This window comes from Hyla sarda, chromosome 6, assembly GCF_029499605.1.
Source record: "Hyla sarda isolate aHylSar1 chromosome 6, aHylSar1.hap1, whole genome shotgun sequence".
In the NCBI taxonomy this organism is placed as follows: domain Eukaryota; kingdom Metazoa; phylum Chordata; class Amphibia; order Anura; family Hylidae; genus Hyla; species Hyla sarda.
The window spans coordinates 246,929,081-246,942,302 of NC_079194.1; the positions used below are offsets into that span (position 1 = coordinate 246,929,081).

Consider the following 13,222-nt stretch of genomic DNA (forward strand, 5'->3'; position numbering starts at 1 on the left):
CCCCCCCCCCACCCCCTTATTTATGTCAAGGAATCAATCTGGAACAGAAGAGAAGTCAAAATAACAGGTCAATGGCTATCCGCACAAAAGAGAGAGAAATCAGACTAACCTCAAATTATAACTCTCTGACATGATCATAACATTGTCCAAATTTGACTTGGAGTTCACTTGGGGTCCCATGCAATATGGCAGACCTTGAACAGTTTTACAAAATGAGTGGGAGTAAATAACAGTGTCCACAAGGGGTTGTTCCATCACACTGATTTAATTTTCTGGTCAGCTTCTACCTATCTGTGGCTGCAAGAGGTTGTTGTGAAAGCCAGATTCAGCCAAAGTGGAGAAGTTACGCAATTTGCGTAACTCTTATTGACTATAATGGTAGTAACGCAAATGGCATAGCTCCAGGAGCTACACTTTATAGGTAACTCCTTGAGTTGTGTAAACTGCCTAGCTTTCCGGACTACGCTGTTTTCGCAACCCCCGTTTAGTCAATAGGAGTTACGAAAAAGTGCGTAATTTCCCCACTTTGGCTGTTTACAACATTTCTGACCACATCTTGCAGCCACAGTCAGGCAGGAGCTGGCCAGAAAACTGAACCAGCTAGATGGGACAACTCGTTTAAGCTAACAGACTTATCCACAGATTAAAGGCTTTAATTTCTTTAATTTAATTTAAGGATTCCAGTTTCTCATTAAACTGAATTACCACAATATCACAACTTGCTATCAGAATAGTAAAAAGCTTCATTTACAATCATTTAACAATATAACAATTCATTTATCAATCATTTTTTGTCCGCCCATAGACTAACAGTTATGCACTTAGTGGCCTTGCCATGAAATTATGTTGTTAAAAAAAGATGGTAATCTCAACCAAATATTGAGATATTGCATTTAAATCCAAGTAATACATAGTATTCTTAATGCTTTCATTGTTAAACATTACGAAAAATATTCTTGTATAAAGCACAAAACTTAGGTATATTATTTATCTACTACAGGTACACTTAGAGATCGATCAATAACAACAGTGAGCACTACACAAGTAGTAAGTACATGTCTCTTGGTTTTTTATATCATATACCGTATATACTCGAGTATAAGCCGACCCGAATATAAGCCGAGCCCCTTAATTTCACCCCAAAAATCCAGGAAAAGTTATTGACTCGACTATAAGCCTAGGGTTTGAAATACATCATCCCCCCTGTCATCATCCAGACCCCCGTCATTAACACCCTCATCATCATCACCCTGTCATCATCCCCCCTTCATCATCACCCTGTCATCATCCCCCCTTCATCATCCCCCCCTTCATCATTACCATGTCATCATCCCCCCCTTCATCATTACCCTGTCATCATCCCCCCTTCATCATTACCCTGTCATCATCCCCCTTCATCATCACCGCCTGTCATCATCCCCCCTTCATCATTACCCTGTCATCATCCCCCCCTTCATCATTACCCTGTCATCATCCCCCCTTGATCATTACCGCCTATCATCCCCCCTTCATTATTACCGCCTGTCATCATCCCCCCTTGATCATTAACCTGTAATCATCCCCCCTTCATCATTACCGCCTGTCATCATCCCCCTGTCATCATCCCACCCCCTCCCTTCATCATCACCACTTGTCAATGTCTGAACAGTGGTCTTCAACCTGCGGACCTCCAGATGTTTCAAAACTGGGTGTTATAGTTTTGAAACCTCTGGAGGTCCGCAGGTTGAAGACCACTGCGGCCTTCGTCATCATCCAGATGATGATGTTTAGAATGCTGGGTTCCAGCGGCGGGTGATGGCATATAAAAACAAGTGAACACATTTTTTTTTATGTTTCCCCCGCACCCTTTATATTGGTACATTGTTTCCCAAACAGGGTACCTCCAGCTGTACGGAGGTGCAGGCACCATCGGTTAGGTCCTTTTACGTTTTTTGCCCGCAATTTGTAAAGTTATATTCATGCTGTCTTGTAATGCCCGTAAACAGTTGGAGGGGCTGGCCAACTCTCACAGCGGCATGCCTCCTGCCTGCCCCAACCTGCTCCCAGAATGGAGCCCTGTACGTCAATCAAGCGGGACCAGCAAAGTAAGGAAAAGGACCTTCCCAGAGATTGCATTATACCCTAACTGATGGTGCTTGCATCTCCGTACCTCGTAAAGAAGTGAGGGTGGCACTGTGCTCTGCCCCTGGCCAGCTCCCAGTGGGGAATATAAAGTTACTGTGCAGTGATTTTATTTTTCCCGCCCAGAAGCTCTGATTGGTCAATCTGTGCTTACCAATCAGAGCTAACGGTGGAGAATATGATATCACAGCACTGTAACTTCATATACCCGCATTGGGAGCCAGCCGGGGAGTGAGCAAATCACAATGCTGCCCACAGAGGTGCAGCACTGACCAAAAAAAAGGAGTTACAAGTGTCTTAACGCTGGCATTATGACAACTGTAACTCATTTTTTGCTTAATAACGAATCAAAGCTGAATTAATTGATGATTGGAAAGTACATTCATAACAGCTCTCATTTTTGAATTATTTCTCAGCAACTGATGGTAAAAAAGTAACACTTTGTTATTGGTAAAACATTCTGAGGCTGCAATCACATATATCCAGCAATCCAGCTTAGTGACTGTCAACAACTGATGCGACAACTAATGGCAAAGTGCATCAGTGTCTATTATTCCAGCGCTGCAAGACGTGTTCCCCCATCTGAAGTGTTTGACAATCTGAAATCTGGCCACATAAATCTAAACTGTCCTAGTCATTTTATCAGTTGACTTTTCTACTGTGCCAGAGGGAAACTGAGCTGGATCGCTGTATATATATATATATATATATATATATATATATAGCTCATCATCAGTTTTTTACAGGCGATATAATTGTGGTAAAGCAAATAATAAGTGCAATGGTTTTTATATGTTTTCCCCCTTTGCCATTCTTCCTTTTTTTTTTTTAAGTGTTCCATATCAACATCTCCTCCCCATGTGTCCTATTAGGCATATAGACTTAATAGGGAGTAAGTGGTCTCCCTTTTATCACCAATTGTTGGTGACCAAACATTTCCACTGCAGTGCCTGCTGCAGGCAAAATGTGGTATTACATAGTATCAAATCAAAAGTATAAAGCACTATGTTATTGATGGTTATTTTTTGATGTTGGCAGGATATAGGCCACTTTTTTCATCAGCTTACCGGTAATTTATAAAATCTTTTCGTTGATGATTGAATATTTTTTATATGAAACATATCTAAGAAAGAAAATCATATTTAATAAGGGAGATTTTATGTGTTCATTTATTTATTGTATTATTTAAACTTTTTTTTATAGACTCCACCTTATTGTTATGAAGTGAGTTGTCCAGCCGGTTCAATGTTCAATATCAGTCTGCTAGATTGTCAAGATGAGCCAAAACCCACAGATTGTGGATCTACAATACGTGTTTACGATGCAAAATTCTGTTGCTTTATTTATATCTGTCCATGTAAGTACATATCAATTTAAATCTTAATTCTTTAAATTTTGTAAATACAAAAAAAGAAAAGCAGCTGTATAGTCTCCTGTGATAAAAATATAATTGTGTAGTGAAAAAATATCCACATTTCTTACAAAAAGGCCTGAAATTATCCATTTATTTTACTGATGCAAAAAACTGGAGTAATTTGCCTATAGCAACCAGTCACAGCTCAGCTTTTATATATTAAAGTGCTTTGGAAAAATTAAAGTTAAGTGGTGATTGGTTGTTATGGGCAAATCACATTAGTTTATGTCTACAATAGAGTGATAAATCGAGACCATTTTGTATTAAAGAAACATGCATATTTTTTTTAACTACACATTTATGATATTTTATTCACAGATTGTATTTACATAACACTGATAAATCTAGGTCAAGTGGTAGAATTTATCATTTCCACCCTTTTCACTCCTCTTTTTTAGCCTTCACTTTTCCTTTATAAGTATCAAATGCACCAAATTTATCATATTGTTGCACAATGTATGATGAATTAGGCATATTTTTAAATATTATGCATTTTTTTGCTCTCACTGAGGGATAATGATTACGTAAATTTTTTGGGGTATGAAAACTAGTATTTAAAAAAAAAAATGTACACGGTTATGAAGGCAAATTTTTGTGCCGTGATGTGTACCTTTTATTGATACCATTTTTTTCCATGTGACCTTGTGATCACTTTTTATTTTTCTGGTAGTGACCAAAAATCAGCAATTCTGGACTTTTTTTTTTTGCGTTCATGACATTGACTGTGCCATTTCATTAACATTATATTTTAATATTTAGGACATTTACACACCTGGCGATACCACATATGTTTGTTTCTTATTGTTTACATTATTATATCTGAAAAAAAGGGAAGAGGGGGTGATTCAAACTTTTATTAGAGAAGGGGCTTATTCAAACCTATTAACTTTTTAATTTTTTAGTCCCCATAGTGGACTATAACGTGCAATCTAACTATTGCACATACTGAACAATGCTGTCCCACAGAACAGCATTTATCAGTGTTATCCGCACTCCATTGTTATCGGTGCTGCTGCCTACACTATTTCAGTGCCAAAATGATGAGCCAGAGGCAGCTAAAAGCTCCCCCACTGTCCTCTTAGCTAAAAGGGTTTCCTGAATTTTATTGTGGGGGTCCCCATCAGTTCCCCGCGATTGCCTGCAGTGTTATTTTCCTGTTTTAGACACAATTAGATACAATTTTGATTGTAGCATCTAAAGGGTTAATGTTGGACATCAGCAATGTCCACAGCATTAGCCATGGGTCCAAGCTCCTGAACGTGCTTTATACAATGGGAGCAGGACTAGGACGTACATTTATGCCCCGTGTCCTAAAGTAGCTAGGGAAAAGTGGCAGTCAAAGCGCACATTACTTTCATAGAGCACATTATACCTATTGTATGGCCCTATTTTTTGGTGATTTTATGATCTGTGACCCCAGCCTAAGAAGGAATTTTCCATACTGGAATGTAACATGCATTTTTTATTTTTTTTTTGCTTTGTTTTGTTTAGTTTTTTATAAAACAAAATGTCACACAGATATAGCCAATCGATCTAGCAGGAAATTACTGTTGGTGGAGCATAAGTAAAGATTTGAAAATACATTGTTTGTAAATAGATTGATAATGTATATGTTAGATTGTATGTACTTTTGAAAAGAAAGATACATTTATATAATATATATGATTTGTTTTTTCATGCAGACTGTACAAGTAGTGATGGACTACAGCGCGAGGTAAATTTAATGCTTTACTTTTATTTAAAGAGATTTTCAGACTTAACCTTAACCCTATCCTGAAAATAAGGGAGAGAAAACCTATGTTTACACTATGGAATGTCCGCATGGAGAATTTCCATGCTGGAAACATCTGTCACAGAAATTCCACCCGTGCACACAGTGCAGCAAAATCCCATTGAATTCAACAGGACTCTGCTGCAGTGGAATCTCTGCGCCGAATTCCAATGCGGAATCCGTCATGGAAATTCCGATGTGTGAACATGGCCTAGGTGTCTGAAAGCTGAGACTCCAACAATCTCCAGAAAGGGGCCCTGGGTCTTTGTTACAAATGAAGCAATGACTCTCACATGTGCACCCCGCTTCTTTCATCGTCTATGGAGTAGCTGAAGATAGCTCAGCTACCTTCTGCAGCTCCCATAAAGAATAAATGGAGCAACAGTGCACATGTAGAAATCAAAATCAGTTAGGCTATGTTCACACGCTGGAATGTCTGCACAGAAAATATCCGTGCTGACATTCCGTAGACTGCAGGTGCACAGGACCACACAGAAATGAACCGTCTCATAGACTGCTATGCATTCCGTGCATGGCCGCAGAAAGAATGAACAGGTTCATTCTTTCTGCAGATACGGAAAACAGAATTTCCATGCCGGAAACATCTGGCATGGAAATTCCGCTGTGTGCACAGTGCAGCAGAATCCTGTTGAATTCAGTGGAAATTCTGACGTGTGAACAAGGCCTTACTCTTACTCATTGTTGCATTTCTCACTAAAATCACAGGAATTCAATACAGGTAACTTTTCCCTTCCCATTTATTGTTGGTAAAGAGGTGGATTTGCAATTATCTTTCTACTTCAATGTCTATGTTTACAGGAATCCAGTGCCCATGCTCATGTCATCAATGGGGAAGGGACCAAATTATGTGACTATCCCCTTCTACCTGTGACAATCTGAAGATAAAGGGTCCTCATAGACTGTAATGCATTTCCTTGCGGAATCTGCAAAAACATTTCACAAGTTTAATGTTTTTGCAGACACTGGAATCATGATTTCCGTGCCAGAAACATCTGGCATGACAATTCTGTTGTGTGCACAGTGCAGCAGAATCACTATAAAATCAACGGGACTCTGCTGATTCTGTGGAATTTAGCATGGAAATTCTGTCGTGTGAACATAGCCTGACAGTACTGCAATAAAGATGCAATGTGTGAACATAGCCTTAGTCTTCCCTTATATATAGTTGTCCAACCTTGATGCTTATTAGTAATAGATAATGACTTATATAAGGGGCACAGCAGCCCTAATACTTGAGTCACAGATATGCACTTGGCCCAGAAGCTTCAAGTTACGGCTGTGCCTTATCCAATACTCTATTAATGTTACAGACCATTTTCTTTTTTCCCTTCTGCTCTTGCAGATGTATATTGTATATAACCAATTATCCGTTCAACATGAATTGTTAAGTACATATTCTCAGGGTTAGAAAGACTAAAGCTAGATTGACCCTACGACATTTCCAAGAGATTCCGAGTGCGGCCAGCACCGACTGAATCAGTTGGCCCCAGGCCTGCGCGGACATTGTCATCACCATAGATGGCAACGTCTTTGGTGTAATTTCTGCCCATATTTCAGCCCAAATTTTTATGGCAGTGGATGTTATGCTGATAAAGGTCTGCCACTAAAATTCAATAGTGTGCACTGAGCAGCGGAATCCCTATGAAAGCAATGGGATTCTGCTGCATCAGAATTTCATGGTCTGATACTACTACTGTATTTCTTCTGTGTAAAAACTTCTGCCCTGCACCTGCTCCTGTTCTTTTTTATAACTGTTTTTTTATTAAATAATTTTTCTTTAAAACAGATATTTGAGAATAAGAAAATAAAAGTACATAGAATAATAAACAGAGTCATTACATATTAAAAAGACCAGGTTACAATATGATAACATAGATCCGGCTGTAAAGATGTTGTAAAGTCCAGGTTATTTCAGGTCGGCTCTGTGAGTATCCGGGGAAGACCCCACATCAGAGACATGAAGCTTAGATAAAAGCCGTTATCTAACAGATAATAAAGAATGAAGCGAGGATAATAACCTGCTCCTGTTCTATAATACGCGCTCAGAAGCTGAGTGCACATCAGCAGCTGGGACCCAAGGCTAATGCCAGACCTCACCAATCAGAGTTATGTACTGCATTGACACCTTAGACATTGAGATCAAAGTTAATCTCGGCATCTAAAATGTAAAAAAAAACTTAGTGGAGCTGATCAGAACACCTGCTGTGAATAGTGGATTCCCAATCAGCTAAAAGGATCGTGGGAGGGCCCTGAGGCTAAGTTTCCACTTGTTTTTTTTTGCAAAACCCCAAGAAAAACGCCAATTCTGCCGCATGGCGTTTTTTGGGGTCAAAAAACGCTGCGGCCAGATGTTAGCTGAAAATCAATGAGAAATCGCAAATTTCGAATTCCACTTGGCGTTTTTTCACTTTGGCGTTTTTTTAATCCTTTTGGCGTTTTTTCACTTTTCCTGCGTTTTTTTCCGCTCTTTGGCGTTTTGAAAAAAACGCTGTAGTTCCCTCAAACCGGCGTTTTTTGTCAAAATCGTGGCGTTTTGCTCCAATAGAAGTCTATGGGAGTGAGAAAACGCCAAGAAAAACGCTATGTGGATTTTAACTTTGGCATTTTTGCAGGCGGTTTTTAAATTTTTTTTTTACTTTAGCGATCCAAAAAAGTGATGTAGATAGCTGTTTTTAATAAAATTTCGTAGGGTACCATTAAAATTTTTTTTTCAAAAATATACAGTAGTGAAGGAAAAAATTGTATCTAACGAAATGTATATTATTGAAAAAAAAACTATTGCTTTTTAAACAGGGATCAATTTATGTGTGCGGGGAGATAAAAATGTAGCCGACAATTATAAAAATGTATTGTGTGTGTGTTTTTCACTTTTTTGCTTTATTTTTGACATTTTTTTTAGTTAGTACTACTACTCCCAGCATGGAAAACACTGTTCCATGATGGGAGTTGTACTACCTGTTCTAATAGACAGATCGCCCGCTGCGATCTTTCTGTATAATATATAGATGCGGTGGCTGCTCTTCTATGGTCCCCTGCCCTGACTTATATTTACACTTATTCATATTTCCCACAGAGCTGTGATTGGCCAGATGGTTCCAGCCAATCACAGCTCTCTGTGAGAAATAGGAACATGTGTATATATGGCCGTGCAGGGGACCAAAGGAGAGCGCCGGCCGCTGCATCCATACATTATACAGGAGCATCACAGCGGCTGTCAGAAGTGATACCCACTGTGATCTTTCCATAACTGCAGGTAATACTACTCCCAACATGGAGCACACTCTGCCTCATGCTGGGAGCTGTAGTACCTGCATTAATAGACAGATCGAAGCGGGTGTCAGAAGTTACACTCGCTGCGATCTGTCTATTAATACAGGTACTACAGCTCCCAGCATGGAGCAGAGTGTGCTCCACGTTGGTAGTAGTAGTGCCTGCTTAAGGACACATCACAGTGGGTATCAGTACTGACACCCTCTGTGATCGTCCTGTCTATAGCAGAGATGGAGCGGCTGTATACATCGCTCGCATCCCTGCTCTGCACTATACTCCGGGCCGGCCACTCATTCATTCATCTTTTCCTCAGAGCTGTGATTGGCTGCAACCATCCGGCCAATCACAGCTCTGGGTGGGAAATATTAATTTCTGTTGACATCAGTGGCCGGAGTATAGTGCAGAGAGGCGAGCGATGTATAGACCCGCTCGCTTCTCTGCTATATTATGGATGATATATATCTATAGTACAGGTACTATCACTCCCAGCATGGAACAGTCTGTTCCATGCTGGGAGTAGTAGTACTACATAAAAAATGTTAAAAATGTATTTTAAAAAAAACGAAACACACACTTTCTTAAAAAATTATAAAAATTGGGTTACAAAATATATTCATTGCGTTTAATAAAAAAATTTCCATCACTGCTGCATCCTTTTTTTTTTTGGTACCCAAGAAATTTTGGGTACCAAAAAAAAAAAAAAAACGCCAAGGTGCAATTTCCACACAAATGAAAAAAAACGCCGGAAAAAACGCCAGAAAAAAACGCAAGAAAAAACGCATGATCACTTGCACTGGTGATTTTTCAGGGATTTTTTTTTAATCCCTAAAAACGCAGTGCAAAAAAACCAAGTGGAGACTTAGCCTTGTCTGTTTTTTCGCCATCCAATCGGTGCGCCAATGCTGCAGAAAGCCATGGCAGCCTATAGCAATGGAGCGCTGATAACAATGATTAATGCTGTGCAGCATTAAAGGGGTTATCCAGGAAAAAACTTTTTTTATATATCAACTGGCTCCAGAAAGTTAAACAGATTTTTTAATTACTTCTATTAAAAAATCTTAATCCTTTCAGTACTTATGAGCTGCTGAAGTTTAGTTATTCTTTTCTGTCAAAGTGCTCTCTGATGACACCTGTCTCTGGAACTGTCCATAGTAGAAGCAAATCCCCATAGCAAACCTCTTCTACTCTGTGCAGTTCCCGAGACAAGCAGAGATGTCAGCAGAGAGCACTGTTGCCAGACAGAAAAGAACAACTCAACTTCAGCAGCTGATAATTATTGGAAGTATTAAGATTTTTTATAATAAGTTATTTACAGATCTTTTTAACTTTCTGGAGCCAGTTGATATAAAGAGAAAAGTTTTTCCTGGAATACCACTTTAAACAGTGTATATGATCTAAATATTGCATGCAATATTCCTTTACAGGAACTAAAAATTGTGAAAATAAAGTAAAACATTTTTTTTACTAAACTTGAACTAACCTCTTCCATAATAAAAGTTTCCATCGAGTAACTTTGTGCACAGTGTACATTTACAGTGCAGCTATGAAGTGAGTGCAATAGATGCGCTTCCTAAATAGCAGGTGAGCTCACCGATAATGGCCAACATCAGCGCTTATGCTGATGTCTGCAATTAACCCTTTAGATGACGTTATTAATGCTGATCACGGCTTCTATAATGAAACCGGAGTGATTTCTGGGGTCTGATAAGTGCAGATGGCAGCCACAGTTTTCTTACCTCTCCACGGCAGGCAGGATGGGAGCGAGCTTCTTGTGCAGCCTGAAGAGCCAGGCTGTACATAAAGATTAATGATAGTACTGTTATAACATAGTACTAAACATTAAGTAGCAATCTAATGATTGCAATTAAAAGTCACCTATAGGGGCTTAAAAAGTGTAAAATAAATATAAAAATAAATAAATAAATATATATATATATATATATATATATATATATGTATATATATATACATTATATATATATATAAAAGCCCCTTTCTCCAATAAACATACAAATCACCCCTTTACCCATTAAAAACAAAACAAAAACCCTACATATCTGGTATCAACATAAGTGTAAATGTGTGATTTATTAAAATATAATGTTTATTATTCTGCATGGTTAATGGTGTAAACGTAAAAAATTACCAAACATCAGAATTGCTGATTTTTGGTCACATGACATGTCAGGAAAAAAATAAATAAAACTAAAATAATAATGATACAAACTACAGGTCATGGCAAAAAAAAATGCCCTCATACATCCCCGTATACAAAAAAATTAGGAAGGAATAGGGGGGGGGGGGTAAAAATAGGTCAAATTTAAACATACTTTATTTGTCCCTTAAGGACATAGGGCGTATCAATACGCCCCCGTTTCCAAGTCCTTAAGGACCGAGGGCGTATGGATATGCCCTGAGCATTTCCGGCCCCCACCGCTAGCCGGAGGGGAGCAGGGGCCGGATGCCTGCTGAAATCGTTCAGCAGGCATCCCGGCATATCGCCCAGGGGGGTCATTATGTCCCCCCATGTCGGCGATTGCCGCAGATCGCTGGACAATTCAGTCCAGCGATCTGCGGCGGATTCCGGGTCAATCGGGTCTCCAGTGACCCGATCACCCGGAATTACTGGCTGATCGGGGCCGTCTCTGAACAGCCAGAGCCAGCAGGGGTGAGGTGGCACTGGTGCCACCTCACGATCGCCCTGATTCGTCGGCCGGATTCCCGGATGACCAATCAGGGCGTCTGCTGCGGGTGTCACTCCCGCAACCCGCTCCGCCCCTCTTACGGAGGACGTGAGCGGGTGCGGGAAGACGACCCCCGGTGCTGGGGACCACCGATCCCCGGTGTCCCTGTTGGGATCGGGGCCCCAGGAGCGACGGTGGCGGCGAGGGACTGACCTGTGCGGCGGCATCGTGGAGCAGCAGCAGGAGGTGAGTGACAGCCTCCTGCTGTTGCTTAGCAACAGCTCCCAGCATGCAAAAAGGGCATGCTGGGAGCTGTAGTTATGCAACAGCAGGAGGCAGACCACCACAACTCCCAGCATGCCCTTATGGGCATGCTGGGACTTGTAGTTTTGCAACAGCTGGAGGCACATTCTTTCTATGGAAAAGTGTACCTTCAGCTGTTGTATAACTACAACTCCCAGCTTGCACAATCAGCTAAAGTGCATGCTGGGAGTTGTAGTGGTGCATCTGGTGGTTGCATAACTACAACTCCCAGCATGCCCGTTGGCTGTCGGTGACTACTGAGAGTTGTAGTTTTGCAACAGCTGAAGGCACACTGAGTTAAGTAGCAAACCAGTGTGTCTCCAGCTGTTGCATAACTACAATTTCCAGCATCCCCAGCCAATGTAGTATGCCTCCGGCTGTTGCATAACTACAAGACCCAGCATGCCCTTCAGCTGTCTGTACATGCTGGGGGTTGTAGCTTTTGCAACAGCTGAAGGCACACTGGTTGCAAAACACTGAGTTTGTTACCAAACTCGGTGTTTCACAACCTGTGTGTCTCCAGCTGTTGCAAAACTACAACTCCCAGCATGCACTGATAGACCGTACATGCTGGGAGTTGTAGTTTTGCAACAGCTGGATGCCCCCCCCCCCCCCCATGTGAACATACAGGGTACACTCACATGGGCGGAGGATTACAGTAAGTATCCGGCTGCAAGTTTGAGTTGCGGCAAATTTTCTGCCGCTGCTCAAACTGCCAGCGAGAAACTACTGTGAACCCTCCGCCCGTGCGACTGTACCCTAAAAACGCTACACTACACTAACACAAAATAAAATAAAAAGTAAAAAACACTACATATACACATACCCCTACACAGCCCCCCTCCCCAATAAAAATGAAAAACGTCTGGTACGCCACTGTTTCCAAAACGGAGCCTCCAGCGGTTGCAAAACTACAACTCCCAGCATCCACTGATAGACCGCACATGCTGGGAGTTGTAGTTTTGCAACAGCTGGATGTCCCCCCCCCCCAATGTGAACGTACAGGGTACACTCACATGGGCGGAGGATTACAGTATGTATCCGGCTGCAAGTTTGAGCTGCGGCAAATTTTCTGCTGCAGCTCAAGCTGCCAGCGAGAAACTACTGTGAACCCCCGCCCGTGCGACTGTACCCTAAAAACACTACACTAACACAAAATAAAAAGTAAAAAACACTACATATACACATACCCCTACACAGCCCCCCTCCACAATAAAAATGAAAAACGTCTGGTACGCCACTGTTTCCAGAACGGAGCCTCCAGCTGTTGCAAAACAACTACTCCCAGTATTGCCAGATAGCCACTGACTGTCTAGGCATGCTGGGAGTTTTACAACAGCTGGAGGCACCCTGTTTGGGAATCACTGGCGTAGAATACCCCTATGTCCACCCCTATGCAAGTCCCTAATTTAGGCCTCAAATGCACATGGCGCTCTCACTTTGGAGCCCTGTCGTATTTCAAGGCAACAGTTTAGGGTCACATATGGGGTATCGCCTTACTCGGGAGAAATTGGGCTTCAAATTTTCTGCTATAACCCTTTTTAAAAATGTTAAATTTTTGGGAAAACAAGCATTTTAGGTATAAATTTTTTTTTTTTTTTACATATACAAAAGTCATGAAACTCCTGTGGGGTATAA

The 13,222-nt window shown here is 40.9% G+C and overlaps 1 protein-coding gene across 1 annotated transcript in view; it reads left to right on the top strand.

The window, feature by feature from the left end:
• Positions 1–13,222, top strand: part of LOC130277496 (mucin-2-like) — a 307,722-nt gene that overhangs the window by 240,526 nt on the left and 53,974 nt on the right. Inside the window, exons 31-33 of the mRNA XM_056528171.1 lie at positions 1,001–1,047; positions 3,325–3,478; positions 5,218–5,249. Of these exons, the coding sequence (XP_056384146.1) occupies positions 1,001–1,047; positions 3,325–3,478; positions 5,218–5,249 (233 nt within the window). The remainder of the gene's footprint in view (positions 1–1,000; positions 1,048–3,324; positions 3,479–5,217; positions 5,250–13,222) is intronic.